The sequence below is a fragment of the Sebastes umbrosus genome, chromosome 3 (assembly GCF_015220745.1).
Source record: "Sebastes umbrosus isolate fSebUmb1 chromosome 3, fSebUmb1.pri, whole genome shotgun sequence".
Taxonomy (NCBI): Eukaryota; Metazoa; Chordata; class Actinopteri; order Perciformes; family Sebastidae; genus Sebastes; species Sebastes umbrosus.
Window position 1 is genome coordinate 15,087,627 of NC_051271.1, and position 21,669 is coordinate 15,109,295.

The 21,669-nt window shown below is 39.4% G+C and overlaps 1 protein-coding gene and 1 long non-coding RNA gene across 4 annotated transcripts in view; one reads left to right on the top strand and one right to left on the bottom strand.

The window, feature by feature from the left end:
• On the bottom strand, positions 1–11,477 carry LOC119485760. Its single transcript, XR_005206363.1, has 2 exons — positions 11,419–11,477; positions 1–346 (listed from the first exon to the last, which is right to left on the bottom strand). It is a non-coding gene; the product is annotated as an uncharacterized LOC119485760 (long non-coding RNA).
• The window catches only part of usp53b (ubiquitin specific peptidase 53b), a 27,799-nt gene continuing 11,035 nt past the window's right edge, over positions 4,906–21,669 (top strand). The window contains exons 1-12 of one of the 3 annotated variants that reach the window (XM_037765423.1): positions 4,906–5,399; positions 7,984–8,186; positions 8,558–8,712; positions 10,063–10,155; positions 10,861–10,995; positions 11,710–11,823; positions 12,303–12,385; positions 14,206–14,311; positions 16,688–16,834; positions 17,373–17,522; positions 17,629–17,797; positions 21,461–21,583. In XM_037765423.1, the coding sequence (XP_037621351.1) occupies positions 8,090–8,186; positions 8,558–8,712; positions 10,063–10,155; positions 10,861–10,995; positions 11,710–11,823; positions 12,303–12,385; positions 14,206–14,311; positions 16,688–16,834; positions 17,373–17,522; positions 17,629–17,797; positions 21,461–21,583 (1,372 nt within the window). In that variant the 5' untranslated portion in view covers positions 4,906–5,399; positions 7,984–8,089. Of the gene's footprint in view, positions 5,400–7,983; positions 8,187–8,551; positions 8,713–10,062; positions 10,156–10,860; positions 10,996–11,709; positions 11,824–12,302; positions 12,386–14,205; positions 14,312–16,687; positions 16,835–17,372; positions 17,523–17,628; positions 17,798–21,460; positions 21,584–21,669 lie in introns of those variants that run through there. The other 2 variants (XM_037765422.1, XM_037765424.1) reach the window with 2 other exon arrangements.

Consider the following 21,669-nt stretch of genomic DNA (forward strand, 5'->3'; position numbering starts at 1 on the left):
ATTCGAGCTGCATGATTTTACTTCTACAGTTTAAGTGTATTGCCTTCTCAAACATACTGTATATTGGTTGTTTAATAACTAACTCAATGCACATCATTTTAATGCTTCTGAATGTAACTGCACATACCATTCACAGCTGGAAAACAGAGAGAGGAAATACAGGAGAGAAAACTCTGGCCAGTGGGAACTCATGAGCAGTCTTAAAGGAACAGTGTGTAGCATTTCGGGGGATCTATTAGCAGAAATGGAATATAATATTCATAACTATGTTTGCATTAGTGTATAAGAATCGCTGTGTTATCGTTGGCTTAGAATGAGTCCTTCATATCTACATAGGGAGCGGGTCCTCTTCATGGAGTCTGTCACATGGATGTATTAAGAGAACTGGATACAGCGTTGGAGGCGGGGCCCCGTTCATTTCTATGAAAGTTGCTCAGTGGCGCATGAAGCCTAAATGGCTCGACTTCCGACTGGAAAAGTACCCAGATCTTCCAGCTATCTTCCGCATCCATTGGGCCCATTGAGCAGGCGCAGTAGCGTCCGCTCGGTCAAATGGCTCGGTCACGGGGTCACAGCCATCATGCTGCCGTCACAGCTTGCTAACTCCGCATCCCAGCCCTCGCTTCAGCCTCGGTCTGGGTCTCATTCACATGAACGGAGGAAGGGAAATAACTCTGGATTCAGCTATTAGTGCATTTTACAACATTAAGGACCTAACGATTTAAATAAGGGCTATTCAAGTGTTCATACTGGGAAATTGATTTAACTCAGAAAAAATTATCCGCTGAGTTACAGACGTCTCTTTCCCAATGTAAGTCTATGGGAAAGTCATTTTGGGCCCAATGGCATCACATAATGGACACTGAAGTTGTAGTACCACCATTTGGCCACTAAGACAATTGGCATCAACAACCAGCGTTCTTCCTGGGGACTTGGCAGGTCCTCTTCACGGAGTCCGCCATGTTGCTCTGCCATGTTTCTACAGTAGCCCAGAACGGACAAACCAAACACTGGCTCTAGAGAGAGCCTTTCACGTTTTTACGTTACCTGAAGGCCACCGTAGTTCTCCAACACGCTTGTGAAACTGCGGCAAGGTGAGCCGCAGAGTGCAAAACCGCGTTACCGCCAACCACCGTCGGACTCCCGTTGCTCCTAAAGTAGTGTTATTATAGCAAGGATGGACTCTGAGCGAGGCATTACCATGGTTTTGCATTCAGCAGATCATGTTACCGCAGTTTTGGAAAGGGAGGAGTGAGTGGAGGGATACTCAGTTGGTTGCAATCTGCAACCACACTACTAGATGTCACCAAACCCTACACACTGTATCTTTAATGCATGACTGTCATTTCGCCAAAACCTCAACAATCCAAAGAATTTGCATTTTCCATTCACACAGAACGGATATGTAAACATGGTTTTATTTTTTCCAGCTGTTTCATTCCTGTCATGATAAGAAATGTCCATTTGTATCATTTTAAATGAATTCATACAGCAGCTGTTTATTTTTGAGAACTTTTCTCACCCACTCCCAAAAGGATGAGCTATTTTGAGACTTAACTGCGAGAAAGTCTAGTTTTACCATGAATTATAACTGGTATCACAGCAATGCTGTTGTGTAGCAGATTCAATACAGTATCTGACACAGGCCTCAACATGTAAATCCTGTTTTATATAGAAGGTGTACTGTCAATTGGGGGCAGTTTTTCTGAGACAAAAGTCTGTAAACCTGATAATAATAGAACTAACTGAACTAAAACTACTGTATAAACTCTAACTGCCCTGATTTATAGTTGCTATTTTAGTCATTTCTGGCTGAACTACTAGACTCTGGAAACTGAAAAAAGAAAGAACAAAACAGATACAAAAAAAAACTGCCTCCAAAAATAAACTAAAGAACAGTAGAGTTTGACAGCTCATCTGAACAGAGCTCAGCTGTGCAACATTCAGAGGGTGAAATACGAAGCCTAAAATAAATAATACCAAAAGCTCTTCATGTGTCTCGAGGGAGGTTTCAGTGCTATTGCTGGAGACAAGATCAGAGAAAAGCTATGTACAGTCAGACTGTACCACTCCATAGTCTGCACATGGTCCACAATTTTCCCATATATTCGCTTCAGTATATAGCACTGACATGTATGACAATGATGGTATAGCCTTATTTGAACTTCCTGCAGTCACAGCCACAGTGAATCACTGATATAGAAGATGTGCCTGTTTAATATTTCCGAACAGATTTCATTCTTGGACTCAAAATCTTCTCAGTGTAACAACTCATGAGCAGTGAATTACACTGTTTTCACAGTCTGGCCCACATGCTGTAGTCTCACACGTACACACACACATATACTGTAAATAATCCACACTGTATTTGCAGGAAGTGAGAAAAGCAGCAGGTGATGAACACTTGGCATGTGGCATGAGGATTCACTGCGTCATCAGATCACTCATTTTGTAACATGAATAAAGAAAGAAAGAAAGAAAGAAAATGCTGTTTATTATGTTGCCTAGTTTTTGTGTGCAAAAGGCAGAAATGTGTCTTTGATTTGCATGTGCAAAATCTGCTATTAAAAAGGGTACATTAAAACACAACATATCACATCCAGACGGAACACATTAAAACACATTTACATTAAAACACAATAGAAGCTATACATTAAAGAGGACCTATTACGCTTTTGTGCTTTTCCCCTTTCCTTTAGCATGTTTTATATATATTTTTTTGTGCATGTAAAAGGTCTGCAAAGTTACAAAGCCCAAAGTTACAAAGCCCAAAGTCCACGCCGAAGAGAGTTACTCTCCCCCACAGAAACACTGCTCCTGAACTGCCTTGCCTGAAGTCTTTTCTTCCGTAACGTGATGATGTCACAAAGTAACACACATTTGCATGATAGCTGCCTAGCGGCTAGTTTGGCAAAGCCTAAAAAAAAGCTAGTTCGAGCGGAGCTTGAGCGGAGTCCAAAGAGTTTGGTTTGGTTGACCAATCATGACAGAGTGGACCAGCTGACCAATCAGAGCAGACTGGGCTTTTCGGGAAGGGGCGGAGCTCAAACAGAGTGTTTCAGACAGAGGGTGAAAAGAGGTGCTGCAGTACAGCTGGTGTGAGATATTCGAGTAAAGCCTTTTGTTAACATTACAGCATGTAAACATGTTCAAGTAGAAACCCAAAATACAAGTACGCACCTGAAAATAAGCATAATAGGTTCTCTTTAATTGGAGCAGCAGGTACTCGATGGTGAGGACTGAATCAAGGTTGCAATCTGCAACCAGACCCACTAAAACTTACGTGGAAAAAAACATATTCTCCAATCACTGTGTCATTTTTGCTGACTGAGGTTTGTACTGCAACATCAGTCATCCTGTCTACACTTAAAACCTGCTCAGCTCTGCAGGCTTTCCCCTTCCAGACTCTCCATCTGCTCCGAGTTTTGTGATCCCATGTCCTGTTTCCTGCAGATTCAAAGAGAGGAAGGGATTTAGAATATATAATATGAAAATTAATGCTTAAACCTGCAGTAGGCAGAACGTTTTTGGCATCATTGGGCAAATATTCCATAATAGTCTTTCATTATATTGTAATTCAAGTGTTCTGAGTTATAACTAGACTTCTGCACCTCCTCATGGCTCTGTTTTCAGGCTTTAAAAAAATCTAGCCCGTGACGGGAGACTTTGACCAATCACAGGTCATTTCAGAGAGGGAGCGTTCCTATTGGCTGTGCTCTGGCTGGTGGGCGGTACTTGGTACCTCAATTTATCTCAACATGGCCATTGTTCAGCTAAACAGTACACTACAAGATGTTTCTGAAAACATTTGAGGAAAGAAATAGACATTACAGTAACAGAATATTGATTCATATTTGATCAGCGCTGCCTAGTTTGACCGTTTGATCGGAGTTCACGAGTGATTGACAGCTGCTCAGAGACGACGAGGCTCCAGATCAGCTCTGATTCGTTGTTTTCCTCCGGTCTGTGAAATCATGCAGATGCCATTAGGAACACCGGAGGACACCGAAGGACACAGAGACACATGATTTCAGATTACCTGTCTCATGCACTATACTGTCAGGATATAGTGACCATTTTATAAAAAATAACTTTTTTTAAATCATATTTGCTCCATTTCTACCTACTGCTGCTTTAATAATATGTGTTATTTGCACCAGTGTGATGAGAAAAGAAGGGAAGCAGGACAACTTCTGTGTCCAATGTGGATTATTATTATTATTATTATCACATTTGTGGCATATTTACACATTTACGATACGATACGATACGATACGATACGATACGATACGATACAACTTTATTGTCAGTTACACTGAAATTCATTTTGCATCCATAGGCAGCTCAGTTTGAGAAAAAGTACACTGTTACCATAGACATAGACAGACAAACAAGTAAGACCCATCAGACAAAAAAAAATAAAAAACACATCACATTATTCATACATAACCCATTACAAAATTACCATCTGTCCTCTGGATTTACATGTCTTTAGCAGCACATTCATTATTATTTAGCAACAAGATGGACTGATAGACAAAAGCCTGTTCTTTAGCCTGATGCAGGTTAAATGTAGGGACTCTGAATCGCCTCTTGGAGTTGCAGAAGTTGAGATTCCCCATTTAAAACATGGTCTTTTTTTCTCTTCAAATCAGAATATAAAACTGTATATTCTGTTGTTTGACATTTAAAAGAGAGAGAGCATTTACAACAACAACAACAACAACAAAAAAATACAGGCAGGGTTTAGTCCCCACAGTGCTGCTGCATGATTATGAAACCAGTGCAGTCATGTGATGTCTTCTCTCATCATCATCATGACAAGTTGGAAGTCTGACCTTCCGCCAGCCAGCACACAGACACACAGTTTGCCATGCATGCAGGGGATTGAAGATTGCACTACAGCAGAACAGTGAGCAGCAGCAGCAGCAGCAGCAGCAGCAGCAGTGCACCAGAGGCTACACTAGGGGCAGAGTTTGACCTCTCAAGTCTCAAAACATCACTAATCCTCGTCGGACATTCTGGCACACAGGCCATCCACTGGTCCTGTTTGTACACAGCAGAAAAAAAAAAAAGGGACGATTTTCTTCCACCGAAATAACGCCATCCCACTCGGTTGTGTGTGTGTGTGTGTGTGTGTGTGTGTGTGTGTGTGTGGAAGTAAACACAGTGGCTGCAGCCTGTGTGCGCGTCGGAGGGATTTGAAATGCTGCACTATGGCAGATAGTGCGTTACATGCGTCTGGACATATCTGCAGTGTTTTCTAGCCAGTCTCATGTGGAGGATTCAGGGAGAAGAAGAAGAAAAAGTGTTGTGATTTGCACGTTGACAGCTGGACCTCTCCTGCGCCTTCATCATTGGAGGCAAAATCAGCTCTATACCCGTTTCTTCCCTTTAAGGTGAGTCCTCCTCACAACACTTGTTTTTGTGTCAGTGCATGCATGCAAGTTGCGATATATTTGTGCTGCTGACCGGAGCGACAGTTCAGTGGTGGTGCAACGCTGGGAGAAGCATGTTGTCTCCTCCTGCTGCTCTGCTCTGGGAGCTTTAGGCTGGCTTTTTTTTTAACGCTGGAAAAGCTCAGGATGGTCATAAAATCCCGTCCAGTAAAGGATTTATTATGTCCTCCTTTATGAGCCCTGCTGCTGCAGAGATGGGCGCTTATACCAGACCGTATATAGGCCTTATAGGGGCATCACATGTTGTCATAGAGGCTGGTGCAGAAAAACACATGTGGGCACTGATACACTAACATGCAGGCATTTTCAGATTTTGCATGATGAAAACGTTGGGATAAAGATCAAATAGGTCATTTTGTGACCCCAAAAAACGACTTAAATGCCTGTAATCACTCATTTTTTCATATACATTTTAGCATATATTAAAAAAAAAACATAAGATGTGGCTGTAAAAGTTTGACATCCTGTTGAAAAAAACAAATCACAATTTTGTCTCTTTGTCATCTAAGCATAATTGAAGATGATTTACTCCCCCTGTGTGTTAACATTGTAAATGTAAACAAACCAGAGAGCAGCATCAGATGAAGATAAAACACATTATAATGTAGTTGTTGCATTTCAGATTGTACATGATGAAAACGTTGGAATATAGATGAAATAGGTCATTTTTTGACCCCAAAAAACGACTTAAATGCCTGTAATCACTCATTTTTTCATATAAATTTAGCCTATATTAAAAAAAAACACAAGATATGGCTGTAAAAGTTTGACATCCAATTGAAAACACAAATCACAATTTTGTCTTTCTCATCTAAGCATAATTGAAGATGATTTACTCCCCCTGTATGTTAACATTGTAAATGTAAACAAACCAGAGACCAGCATCAGATGAAGATAGAACACATTATAATGTAGTTGTTGATGTGTTGCTGACAGGCTTCAGTATGTGTTTTGATATTTTGTTGGTGGGATGAGCTGACATTTTAAGCTACAATCTTTAATACAAATGTAAACAAGAGTTTTTACATTTATTGTAGCTTAAAGTTTCATGTAATTCAGTTTCAAATAAGACAAGCTGCTGTTTATGTTGAGTGTTCCAGAGTAAAGCCAAACTGTACACTACCCTTGCACATTTGAATTTAAGCAATACAATACCATTTTAGGTTTTATTTGAATATAATAATGATACAAGCGGGTCGGTTGGGACACTTTTGCATCCACGCCAAATAACCTTGCATTACTCACAGACTACTTGAACAGTAATGAAAATGATTTGATCCCTGAACAGATACAAGAATCTGCTAACAATTTATCAAGTTTTTTTGTTCTGGACTAAAATAAATATCATTTAAAATTGAAAAAAAATTGCAGTGTAAATTTGAAGAATCAGTCGCTTGTTTGCACATTTCTTTGAGGAAAAGAAAATATTTGTAAAATTATTATATTTTCATAAATTACTGAGATATGGAATTTTGGAGAAATAAAAAAGGTTTTCTGTCTGGCTGCCACTTGAGTAAACATACACTCAGTGATTTCACAGCGGGTCTAATTCAGTTAGGAAAAGCCTTTGTCTTTTTTTGTTTGCTTTTTGTTGATTTGTAACAAGGTAGGAACTATAAACAACACTGTCCCAACCAGGTAACCGTCTGAAACGTCCCGGGAGAAAGCAGAAACACTTTGGACTTCTGTGTTATAGCTACCAACAAAAATCCACACAGCTACTGTAACACTAGCATCGACTGATAGCCCAGAAAATAAGCTTCCCAACAATATCTTTTTTTTTGTATGTGGCATAACTAAAACAGTATAGAACAAAAATAACAAAAGAGCCATAATTTACTTGTGAATTATTAAAACTGTGAATAAAAAAAATGTGAGGAATAGTGAGAAGGTCTCCAATTTGATAATGAAAGTGAAGAGTGGGTGGATGAGTATGAGCACGGTGAAGGGCATAGTTACTTTCTAACTTGTCCTGTCCTCCTGTCCCAACTGACCCTGCTTTCTCATATATAAAATAAAACGCATTTTATTGTAATTTTGTCCCTTGCATTAATATTCATTTTATTCTACCTCTCTATTTTTATATGCTTTTTCTGCAAACAGTGAATCAGTGATGAAGCAATGGAACGGACAAGTACAGATAAAAACAGATCGAAATGCATCTGAACATCTATAAGTCATAAGCTTTATAGTGAATTTCATTATGTTTTTTGGACCAAAGGTTAATCAGGTTGTCTTTTCTCTCTATATAAGCTGTAAAAGTATTAAAAACAGATAAAATGTTGTTGTCATGTTCTTGCATCAGTCGGTGTGTGATGGCTGCAGATCATAGAGGTGGAACACAACTCAAAGTTCAGGTCTTAGTGTTTCCAAACAAGTGGAGAAGTACTTTACAATTCATGGTAATTAACTTAATTCAGTGTTGTCACGACTATTAGTTGTTGATTCTGCTCCTCAGCCTCGCTAGCTGCACTGTGGACTTGTGTTTATGGTTCACCTCTTCTTTCCCACCTGTCCTCCTCAGATATTATCCAGTTGCCATTCAATGTCCAGTAGCACAAGGCTGAGGCTGCCCTGCGGCTGATCCTGATGACGATGCTTTCGACTAACCGCTCCGGAGGTGCGTGGGGATGAAATGGATGGAGCCCATGGCCAGACCAGCGCACCAGCTCCCACCTCCCAGCAGCATGTCCAGCAGCAGCAAGTCTCCTCCCAACTCTGGAGAAGGTAGATGACATGATTCATCTGGCAGCCAACCACATCAGTCATTTGGATTAGTGATGTAATGAAAACTGGGTCCAAGATGAGCCGAATTTTCAGCCAGCGTTGCTTATAATGCCTCCATAGTGCCATGCAATAATTATCACATTTTGAATCAGTGGTGTCAACATTAAAGGAAAATACACATGTTTGCATGCTTAGTATTTGAGTGGGTAGCATCCAAAACCTTTAATATGATATGATATAATGATTTTAAGGTTACACATGGGGTGTAAATTGCTTTAAAAGACGCAAACACACAGACAACTCTGAGTGAAGCACCACACAGAAGATACATGTCAGAACCTGAGGATGTATTTTTTTCTCATCAGTTGCAGGCTCTAACTCCATGGCATGGGTGAAGATGTTCAAAAGACCTGGAGGAGGCCTGAAGAAATCCTACCAGCCTGGCAGCATGCTGTCTCTTGCTCTCACCAAAGGCCTGCTGAATGAGCCCGGGCAAAATAGCTGCTTCCTAAACAGCGCTGTTCAGGTGAAGAAACATTTTCTACCAGCTCGAAATCACTGAAAAAATACTCAAATTAAAGCTGCAGTCGGTAACTTTCAGCAAATGTGGTAAAACGTTCTTTTTATAAAACGGTCACTATATCCTGGCAGTAGTGCATGAGACAGGTAGTCTGAAAAAAATCAGGTTCCTCTGTGTCCTCCTGAGCTCATAATGGCATTTGCAAGAAGGAAAACAACCAATCAGAGCCGATCTGTCTCTACAGCAGCTGTCAATCACTGCTCGCGAAACTGGCGAACAGTGTACTGTTTAGCTGTAAAAGGAGAATGTTTGTGACCCGACAGCCAATTTTGAAAAAAGCAAAAGAAAAGCACCGCCCACCAGCCGGAGCAAACTTTCTCATTTTACAGCTAAACAGTACACTACAAGATGTTTCTGGAAACATTTGAGAAGAGAAATAGGCATTAGAGTATCAGAATATTGATTTATATTTGATCAGCGCTGCCTAGTTTGACCGTTTGATCAGAGTTTGCGAGTTTAGCGAGCAGTGATTGACAGCTGCGTTAGAGACAGCTTGGCTCTGATTGGTTGGTTTCCATCGGCCGGTGAAATCTTGCAGATGCCATTTGAAGCACGAAGAGGACACGGAGGAACCTGAGTCTTTTCACAGATTACCTGTCTCATGCACTGCTGTCAGGATATCGTGACCGTTTTATAAAAATAAGTTTTTAATCATATTTGCTCAAAGTTACCGACTGCAGCTTTAAGTGACTTCACTCCTCTGAAATAATTACAAAACTGTCTCAAACAAAGAGAACAAATTCTCCTTCTAACATTTCCGCTCTTTTGTCCTGTAAACTTAGTTTTGAAACGCTATAGAGTAAAGAGTAAAGAGTAAAGTGCAGCAGTAGACTTTAAAACATTACTTAGTACAAACAGCAATATGGGTGAAATGCTTTTTGCCTCCAGCCAACACTCACTTATGTTTTTTTAATTAATTTGTCTGTCAACTCCTGAATAAAATATCTGTCTCTTGCTACTTAGCTAGATTTTTTTTTACTATTTTCACTCTCAGTGATGTGTGTGAGCTGGAAATGTTTTTTTTCATGCATGCGTTGGTGAAAAAAGCTGGGACTTGGACCACATGGACCAGCAGACCAAAATAATGAGCTGAAAATGACTAAAAGCTGCTGAGTTGAGTGTTGACTCTCCTTGGGTTTGGCAGTACTAGCAGCTATTTTATATTTGAAGAGAAAGATCGTTCATACATGTTGTTTGTAAGATCTTTTTCTTCAGTCTGAGCTTCTGAAATGCTTGAAATGAGATTCTGTGCATGTCAGTATATTGATGTTTTTTGATGTTGTTAAATCTTCACAGGTGCTTTGGCAGCTGGACATCTTCAGGAGAAGTTTGAGGCAGCTCTCAGGTCACTTCTGTCTCGGTGATTCCTGCATCTTCTGTGCTTTAAAGGTTTGCATGTTACTGCACTTTTATGGAGTCATATTAGTCTCATTATTAAAGGTACTAAATTTGATATCCAGAGCATTAATAGAGCAGCAAACAATTATTTGCTAGGTAAAGATATAGATATAGATAGAGTATTGTCTACCTGAGCAGAGAATGAAGTCACTCTCCCTCTATGTGTGTTGTATCCACACCGGCCGTGCATGCTTTTAGTGCATGTTCGTGCATGTGAGCGTGCCCCACTGGCTAGCTCACGGCCGCCGCTCTGCACTGCTCTGATATGGTGGTTAAAGCTGATTACGCCGTCCCGACCGACGACGTCATTGCGGAAGCGTAGCACATAAAAATTCTCACAAAATCAAATTATCGTTGTATATAAATGTAACAACATACAAATATGTTTTTGATGAAAATTGCAAATACTTTTAAATGCACATATTTGTGGATTTCTATTTAATTTATTTAAAATAAGAAATATTTGTGTGTGTGCATCAGAAATATATTTATGAAGTGTGTGTAGTAGTCTGATTTGAATATTTCAAATTTCATCAGTCATTACTCAATGACACTGGTGATGAAAAAACATATTTGATGTTATAATAACTATAAATTAAAAGTAATAACTATAAAAGTACAAATTGGTCATGAGTTGTAATTTGGTGAGGGACAGTCATTTTCAGGACGGGACTAATCATAGTTTTTCTTTTTCAGAGCATCTTCAGCCAGTTTCAGCAGAGCAGAGAGCGTGTGCTCCCCTCCGACAGCCTGCGTAACGCCCTCGCTGAAACTTTTAAGGATGAGCAACGCTTCCAACTCGGCCTGATGGATGACGCCGCTGAGTGCTTTGTATGTTGACGCTGTGCCTTTGGCTTTTAATCAAAGTAGCATCCAGTGGAAGACTTTTCCACAGTAACAGTATATTATTATGGTGCTTCCTCCTCTGTGACACTGAAGGTAAAGAGAGGCAGAGGTCACTGACAAAACGCCGTGGCCCTGTGTAATCACCAGTTTTATCTACTGTATGTAAATTCTGCATTTTGGCCTCTTGCTTTTTAGCATATTTAAACCCCGTTAGGATTGTATATTGATTTAGCCCTGCAGCAAAAGCTCTACCGGAGAGGCCAGACACACATCATTCGACGGTAAAGATCAAAGTAAGCGCGCTACACAGGTTGACCATCATCTTTTCTTGTAAAATGTCAGGTGTAATCGGTAACACCGGTGTTGTCACAAGTTTATTAACCAGTGGGAAATTTTCCTCACCGTCACATCCCTATTTCACGGAGTCTGCGATGTTTCTACAGTAGCCCAGAACGGACAAACCAAACACTGGCTCTAGATAGGGACAATCACGTCGGCCACCGTAGTTCTTCTACACGCTTGGCACACAGGAAAAGTTTTACTTAGTTGCAATCTGCAACCTCACCACTAGATGGTGCCAAATCCTACACACTGCTCCTTTTTAAAGGAAGGAAATGCTGTGCAATAGTGTTGTGTAGCGTGTGTGTTTGCATGTATTCAATATTTGCATTGTATTTGCTCTTATTTCTTATACATCAGGAGAACATCCTGGAGCGAATCCATTTACACATCGTTTCAGACGCTGCGACTGATGCTTGTTCATCCAAATCCTGCATTACCCATCAGAAGTTTGCAATGATGCTTTATGAGCAGGTAACTGAGTTTATTCAATACGATTTGTCATTGAAAACAAGAACAATAAAATGTTTATTTTTTGTTTGCTTTTTTTTTTTTAATTTCTTCAATTTGTTTATTTAACAGGGACAATTAGCTATACATCTACATTTCATCAGCAGTACCTGGGCAGGAAAAATGCACACATTGGTGTCAAATGTTTAAATTCAGACAGATGTTCAGAGGATAAACATCATACAAACCTTAAAACACTTTCCATGTAAAAACATAGAAAAAACATACAAAACAATGAGATATTATACTTTATGTTTGGTGTTTTTTTAGTATTGATGTGAAGTACATGGGGACAATTACTGTACATATAATAATAATAATAATAATAATAATAATAATAATAATAATAAAGAAAAACTCCCACAGCTGCTCTCACTAAATGTTAACATGTAATAAAATGTCATCTGTAAAATAACGTTCAGTTTTTTGTTTTGTTTTTTCAGTTTGTGTGTCGCTGCTGTGGAGCATCTTCAGACCCTCACCCGTTCACAGAGTTCGTACATTATGTCTCAACAACTTCTTTATGGTGAGTGCTTGATTTACTGCCATGGCTTGAAAAAATGGAATACAAAAATCAGGCCAGAGTGATAATCACGATTTAAATGTCAAAAGTACTCGAAAATGATTTGATTGCAATTTTTAATTTTTTAGATCAATGTCCTTCCTGTTCTTTAGCAGCCACACCTAAACACCGAGCGTTGATTATAATCACTTTAATTCCCCCGAAGGCTAACGATGCCAAATGATTGTTTGATATGAAGCTTCTTTTCTTTTTTTATGCACAATTCCTCCTCAACTCACTTTCTGCATGCATACATAAGTAACTATGTTACTATGTTCATTGTGACTAGCTGAGGAGTGTTAACAGGAAGACCTTTATTCATTTTTAATGTACTCTATATTTTATACCGCTATGCTTTCAAACTAATTACATTGAATGTTATTAGATATTATGAAATATTAAATATGTCTCAGACATAAATTCTACCTTCACAAAGATAATCATGTTCAGTTGTGATTGACACTGTCATTGAGGTATTAATTTAATTTAATTTTATATTTATTTATATGTTTATTATTGAGGTTGTAGTGATGTCCAACTGGACTGCATTATAATGAGAGGTGTTTCTAATGTGGTGCCTAGAAATAAATTTCCTTGAGCAAGACACTTAACCCCAAATTGCTCCCGAAGGCATAGCTATCGGTGTGTGAATGAGTATTTAGATTAGATCCTGATGGGCAAAGTTGGCACCTTAGCAGCCTCTGCCATCAGTGTATGAATGTGTGTGTGAATGGGTGAATGCTGACATGTATTGTAAAGCGCTTTGAGTGGTCGGAAGACTAGAAAAGCGCTATATAAGTCCAAGTCCATTTACCATTTACCAATACCACCGTACAACTATGACCTCAGTTATAAACATATAGTTTAATTAACACCTCTGTAAGAGCCGTATAAAGAATTGATAAGATGTGTTGAATGACTTGTACCAAAAATGTTGATTTCATTATGCTACTGACTTCGTCATAGCCAATAGCTCTCAGTGAAGGTTAATCAGTCTTTGGAGAAACTTATAACTATATTTTTTACGGCTGTCAAAGTTTACGCGATAATGCGTTAACTTAAATTTGTTTTAACACTAACACTAATTTCTGTAACGCATTAAGACAACTTGCAATAGGTTGTAGCAGGTTCAGTTTTAAAGCATATGAAACGAGAAAACCTTAGGAATTCATTGGTACCAACCATGTCATACTAGGTTGTTGATAAAGAGGCTAAATAATGCTCCAACTTACGCAAAAAAAAACTGTCATGGCCATTTTCAAAGGGGTCCCTTGACCTCTGACCTCAAGATATGTGAATGAAAATGGGTTCTATGGGTACCCACGAGTCTCCCCTTTACAGACATGCCCACTTTATGATAATCACATGCAGTTTGGGGCAAGTCATAGTCAAGTCAGCACACTGACACACTGACAGCTGTTAACTGTGAGAGTTTCTGAACAATATTTGTCATTGTTTTGTGTTGTTAATTGATATCCAATAATAAATATATACATACATTTGCAAAAGCAGCATATTTGCCCACTCCCATGTTGATAAGATTATTAAATAATTGACAAATCTCCCTTTAAGACTTTTGAACAGATGAAAAAATGTGTGATTAATGATGTGATTAACTTTGGACAATCATGCGATTAATTGCGATTAAATTTAGAACATTTCATATTGATTACTAGAACACAGTTTCTGTCCATTACTGCATGTCAGACACTGAATACAGAAAGGTTGTGGTGATGGAATATAATATTTGCGACTACTGATATATTCTCTGTCTTTATGCGCAGCCAACAAGTTGATCGCATGTTGGGGAAAAACGAGCGGCTCAGGTCAGACATGTTCGGAGAATTGCTGCAGGCAGCAAACAACACCGGTGACCTCCGAAGCTGCCCGGTATGTGACTTCTTGTCATTGTTCATTTTAATGTGATGGTTTTCTTAACAAATAAGACATCTTGAAGTCGTCATTACCTTTCCCCCGTTCTGTTGTTTTGTCAAAAATGTCTGGATTCAACCATAATTAAAGTAAATGCTGATTCATTACAGGCAGCTATTAAAGGATAACTTCAGTACTTTTCAACCTGGACCCTATTTTCCCATGTTTTTGTGTCTAAGTGACTAATATGGACAACAATTTCTGAAATTGGTCCAGTACTGAGGGAGAGTGCTGTAGACGGCAGCTGCTCACAGGCTGCAATATGGTGCTAATGGGGCAAGCTGACACCGTCATTTACGTCCACTAAAAGTGCTTGTTTTTGCCATGACAGACTCTGATTGTTATCATAAGTGTCTGACATCATGGAAAGAGTCTCGCTCAAGGAGAAGTCTCATTCTGAAATGTGGCGAGGTGATGTGTTGCTGGAAGACAACCGTGGAATAGTGGAATACATCCATGGTGGAAACGCGACTGCCAGCCGGGCAGAGTTTGTTGTGTTAGAGTACAGAAAGTGTAGCTTAGTGTTATCTAAAAGAATTTCAATGTCATGGCTGAATATTTAAATGATTTCCACAATGTGGATGTGTTTTTTTAATTCGATGGCCACCACGTAACGTTACATTGACGCTGCTCACTTGCCCTCGCAGCTCGTTTCACTGCCGGTTACAGCGTTATTCCTCAGTACTGGACCAAAAAGACACAAAAACATGGGAAAATAGGGTCCAGGTTGAAAAACACCAAAGTCACCCTTTAATGAATCATGTAGCCGTTGAGCTGAGCCGTTAGTATGTTACTGTAACATGGACACAAAGAAGATTCCTGCAGCTATGCAGAGTACACTCTGTGCTTTCTGCCGTGACTCTGCACTTGAAGCGGCCGGAAGGAGACGGTGCCAGACTAGTGTTAGGATATAAATAGCAGTAAGGGGGTATAGCCACTGTTTTTCTCTCATCTGGATTCGCTACCGCTGTCTTCCTCTTCAGTGTGCATCAGTTGGGTGAAGCTGAGTGGTCTGTTCCCTTCACCCTTTATTCTAACAGAAAACTCAGTACTGACTTAATGATACTGGTGTGCTGATAATACGTGCTGTCTGGCTCTTTTTCCATCTTTGCATCAGTCCTTATTATGACATTTTCAAGTGATAAGTCACAAGTGTGTGTCTGTGTGTGTGTGTGTGTGTGTGTGTGTGAGAGACAGAGAGACGAAGCCTCAACCTACTTCTCTGACATTTGGGGAAATTTGCTCATTTATTTATTGCTGAGAAATAAAAAAATAAAAAAGATCAATTTCACTTTTACTTGCTGCATATTTTACATTTCTGTCTCGCGTCTGGCTGACTAGTTTCTGTCTTGTTAGTTTTATTTCTGTATCTTTGATTTATTATTCATTCTGTGTGAAGCACTTTGTAACTTACTGGTTTCTGCCTTTTGATTTTATTCCTGTATCTTTGTTTTGATTGTTTGTTGTGTGTAAACTTTATCATTATTATTGTATCTTGTTAGCTAAGAAACACATCCAAGAGTCTGCAGTCTGGCAATTCTGACGTAATTGGGCCAAGCGGTTGTTTGTCAAGAAACAGAAATAGAAATGCTTTAACTAGCTGCTCCTTGAAATTTTCTATTACTACACATCTTAAATGCTGTTATCATACCATTGTCATTCCCAGGGCGTCAAATAATGAGGCTTTGTCACAGACGATTGGCGTTCGATACCGCTGAACAAGGCACCCCTTAGCACCGGTATGAAACGCCCCATGCGTTCCATTAACTATAATATAACCCCATCTGAAAGGGGAGGTGGCTGGAACCAACACACAAAGTTTTCATCCAGGAGGCCGCTGTTCGTGTCCTGTGCGTCACGTTACAATCAGCTGTTCGTTCGTGTCCCGCGTTCTCAATTTTCAGTGTCATTTTCACTGCACAAACGTAGTAGTTTTAAGCCCAACCATGTAGTTTCTTCCTAAACCTAACTATAGTCGTTTTGTTACCTGATCCTAAAGTGACGCCAAGGGACGTGACAAAGCGGCGGTATGTGACAAGTTGAGATGAGAACGTGTTGTACAGTGCAAATACAGTCAAACACTTGTCACATTAGCTGTTTCCCCCTCCTTCCAGTATTTGTGCTCAGTTGCATGTAGGCTAAATACAGTGACCTACCTCTGTCAGGAACACTCATTAAAATTAACATAGAAATCCTAATTTTGTTTCCCAAAATGTATATTCAGTCCCTTTTAAAGAAAATAGAGAATATAATACATAATTAGGACTTAATGTTTTTCTTGTATGTACGTTGATATTATTATGGACTTTGTATGTTTTTCTTCATATTTTGCAGAGCAACTGTGGTCAAAGTATCAAGATCCGCCGTGTGCTCATGAACTGTCCAGAGATCGTCACTATTGGATTCGTTTGGGACGCCGAACAGTCGGACCTCACGGACGACGTCATTCGGTCACTTGGCCCACGTTTGAACCTGTGTGGGGTAAGAGCTGAAGCAAACCTCACCAGATGACAAATCACTTTAGACATTATGTATATTATATATAGTATGTAGATATTTTTGGCAGTTTTGTGCTAGTAATAGGGTTGTGAATCTTTCGGCATCTCACGATTTGATTTGATTTTGATTCTTGGGGACACGATTCAATTCAAAATCGCCGTCGATACAGTTCATAGGGGTGCTAATTTCAGGTTCTCCTCCAGTCCGCTGTGCCTCGAAAATCGATTTTTGGAAGTTGTGAATCTCTCTGCGAAAGATAAGAATCTCCATTCCTACGTGACTCAATTTTTTTCCCCCACCCCTCATTAAAAATGTCATTAACTCAAACAAAATTACAATGATCATAGCTGTCAGCTATTTGTCCTTAAACTAGTAATGATGAAGGTCAGTCTGCTGTAATCTTTAAAAAAGTATCAGAGTATAAAAAGCACACACAGACAGATTTTATTCTCATAGGATTTAGCGTCTGCCAAAGAGCGATATGTCGAGATCAAACTTGTCTCAATTTGCTCCATTTCAGCTTTTCAACCGTGTCACTGATGAAAATGCCAAACGGAGTGAGCTTCATCTGGTGGGGATGATCTGTTTTTCCAGTAAACACTACTCAGCCTTTGCCTATCACACCAAATCTTCAAAATGGATGTTTTTCGATGATGCCACTGTAAAGGAGGTTAGGAACTCTACGCTATTAATCTGCTTTATCTCTGTTCAAACGTCTACTCCCCCCGTTACTCTGTGTTGCATGCTCTTATATCACACTCTGCTTTTTCCCCCAGATTGGATCCAAATGGAAAGATGTTGCCTCTAAATGTATCAGGGGACATTTCCAGCCACTTCTTTTATTTTACACCAATCCTGAGGGATCTCCGGTGTCTAATGAAGATGCTCCGAGACAAACCACCATGTGTCCTCGGTACAAAGGCCAAATAAATGGTGATGTGACAGGTAAGACAAACCTGCCGTTATCAGCACACCTAACCCTTCTGACAGACATTGAAAATGTCTGTATTAAAATAATTAGAGGCTTCACAAACCTTTTACTACTATATCAAACAATGTGACAGATAAAAATGCTCATTTACTACTAACTTGGAATGTTAAAAGTGCAATATTCCTCTCAAAATCCACTTTGCCGCATTCATTCATTCATTATTTTCTTATATCAGGACACCTTGTGATGCGTTACTGCTTACTGAACACAAACCTCGTCACGGATAATCCTACTTACACCAAAGTCAAAAAAAAAGAAAAGTAAATTAATCTCCCACTACTGTTTGGTGAAAGCTTTGGACTGCATGTATGATATGACAACACCGGCAACACAATCAGAGAGTCAGTGAATGGAATGGGAATGAATGAATTTCGAATTTGTGCAGAAAACTGTGCAGTCCTGAAAAAGTAAATTTTTCATAAATGCATATCAGAGTGGATCAACTTAATTAATATCCCATGGCTATTTGCCTGCAATTAAAATAATATGTTTATTTACTTTGGAGGCAATGCTCCGTTATGAAGCCACAAGTTTGGCATTTTGGCCGTCGCCATCTTGACACAAGAGGGTGGAGTTAAGTACAACTGAACGCTGAATAAGACATTTTTATGCGACCAAAATTTTACAGTTAACTTTCATGAACTGAAAACACGGACAACACCCAGACTGGACAATGCATTGGTAGCGACCTGTCAATCACAAGGTAGCCAGCTAAAGCAATACCCTGCTTTATGGTCTATTTGACTCTAAATGGGACCATAATTTACTAAATGAACATCATGCTGTATTGAAGAAGAATTGAAACTAGCGATTGAGACCATAAACTCATGTTTACAATGTTTACTGAGGTAATAAATCAAGTGAGAAGTAGGCTCATTTTCTCATAGACTTCTATACAATCAGACTTCTTTTTGCACTCACTTTGGCGTGGACTTTGAACTTTGTAACTTTGCAGACCTTTTACATACACAAAAAACTATATAACACACTAAAGGAAAGGGAAAAGACATAATAGGTCCTCTTTAATATCCAGGTCAGTCTTCAGGTTATGTAGCCAATAAAATGACGTATGAATGCAACTGCACACATGTTCACAAATGTTTTTCTCAAAGGTGCACACATGCCTTATATTCATATAGGGTTGGCTGATATGGGTAAAATCTTCTATCGATATACAGTAGGTCATTTCATATCTCGATAACAATATATATCGCGATATAGCATGTTTTCTAGTAATTCAATAAATAAATACTCTATATGAGATAACCACACGGTAAAGCCTATTTTTTTATACTCCTGTGTGAATTAAATACTTAACAAATTACAAATATTTTCACATTTTATGAAGAACTTTAGTGCAAAATGATCAGATTTTCAGAGAAATTTATTATCAATTTAAACGGCATAATTGTATATCATGATATCTCGATATGTGATTCAATCGAAAGATGATAAATGATGATGATGATCATATTGAATTATCGCCTAGCTACTCTGTTCTTTTATTGCTGCCTACAGGTTATACGGGTTATCTAACAATGACTTTTTTCTAATAACAGAAGTTAGTTGCTGCCAAACAGCAGTGCATGTTTTGTGTATTTAGTATTGACGATTAATAACAGATCATGATAGGGATGAGAATGGTGATCAATTTCAACTTCTAACAATTTAATTTCCATAATCCCAATCTATTCGAGCATCTGAACATTTTTATGAACATATCACTAAGCAAACATCAAACAATGTCAGCACCCATGAGAATAATCATTTCACTCTGCACATTGCAGTTATGTTTTGCGTTGGGATGGAGAGAGGGCTGTTAAACTGCAGGCAGAAAGATTGTCCAGCCCTGTGTGCTGGCTTGAACTTGACATGAGGATGATGCCTCTGTTGCACGCAGATTACCACCCACGCCTCCCTCCCTAATCCCTGCTCTTGTGGCCAAGCGCACTCCTGCTCCTGCTCCACGGTCCTCACTCCTCCCCTAGACATTTCCGATGTTTGCCTCCATTAATTTATCTGCTTGGGTTTTTTGTTTTTTTTGGGCAATGGTGCCTCGCCCGTTTAGATGGATAGCTTTGCTTTAGTGTGGTGCCCAGACTCTTTGACCGGAATGGGACTGGATTCTTGTTTTTATGAAAATATTTTTTACGGAAAGCGTAAGTGATTGATTCTTTTGTTTTAGAGTGGCTTAGTTTTTTAAAATTATTATTTGTATTGTAACTATTTACTGTTATCTCTTTTGTTAAATCAGTTTATATAGAGGTTTACAGATAATTTGTCCTGCTGTACATCGTGGTAGGAGTTTATCTCATCCACTCACAACTAACGAAGACAACTATACACTGTTCTTGCATTACTAAGCCTGAGACTCTCTGTATAACTTCAGGCAACGTGATGAAGTGTGGCCTGGTTAATTACTTGGCAGTTGTGGAAGCTGTACTCAAATCTAAATCTAGTATCCTTTTTCAGTGGAACTACTTAAATGTCAGCATTCGGCTACATGAACAAATCTGGACATCAGTAATACTGCAGCTTACTCACTGCTGTTACTCACCGCTGTCCTAACATCCAGCAGCCATGCACATGCACACAGCTTGTTTTAGAGCGGCTATGACTTACTCTATGTCTTCACAAAAAATGCGTCAAGTACAATTGAATAAAAACGCAAAGATAGAGGAGGAAACAATGCTAACATGCAGAAAGGAGGTGTTGAGAGGTAAACGTGGAAGACAGTTGTTGGGTGCTGATTTGGAGGCTGATGTTCGCAGTTCATCTCTGGTTTCTCACAGTGAGCTGCTTGCTACAGAGGCAAAGAAACACACCACAAGGTTGGCAAAATGTGGCAGCAGTAGAGTATTTTAACATTGCTAATGATGCACTAGCATCTGTTCTTTGGAAAGATTTTGTTTTGTTTCGTCTCTTGCCTGTTTGCAGCAAAGATTCAAGGTGAGAAAGTGCCGCATTGCAAAAAATTATAGCTGCATTGAAATTTGTAATGAATGACAGAGTCAAAAATGACCTGGATGGGTAGCCGATCCTGTTACCTCAAGTTGAATACGTACGGTGCACAACACGGTGTGAGCCCAGCACAAGAAACTTTATGCAAATGAGGGGCGGCCATCGTGACGGTCGATCCTTCGAAAACACTACGCTGCGCTACCAGAATACACTGCATGGCTGCCTACATAGAAAATGAATGGGAAGCGTGGAAAGGATGGAGCCTGTGGACATGTACCATTATTGTTAGTTCATACCCCATGATGTTGTTTAATGCAGGTAAAGGGAATTTAGGTTAGAAAGTAGCAGCGAGCACGTCTCCAAATCTTGAACAGTATCGGCTGCCAGGTAGTAGGAAGAACAGAAAAAACAAATCACCGGCACTCACAGATAAAGGGTCTTTCTTAGCTTATTCTGGGCAAAGAAACAAATGTGTTTCAGCTATAAGCCACCATCAGGGTCAAAGGGAATTTAGGGCCAGATAGCAATTATTTAGTATTTACTTCACTGTTGTCTTCAGTCAGAAAAGTTTACTTAAGAGCCAAAAAATAAATCAGAAGATAAAAAACATCCATGAGCAACCACTCATCTGCCATTACAATATTTTCTTTCCGCAGTGAAACATCCCCTCGGCAGTCCTAACAAATTCCCGGAACCTTTCATGGAGAGTTTGCAGAGGCCGAGTGAAACATCGAAAAAGGATCGAGGGCATCGGAAAACGGACCCATCACAACACAAAGGTAGAGCATTGTGTCTGCGTCATAGGAAACACTGATAAGAAAGAGAGGGGCAAGCCAGTGTAGATAACTTCTGTACGTCAGAGCAT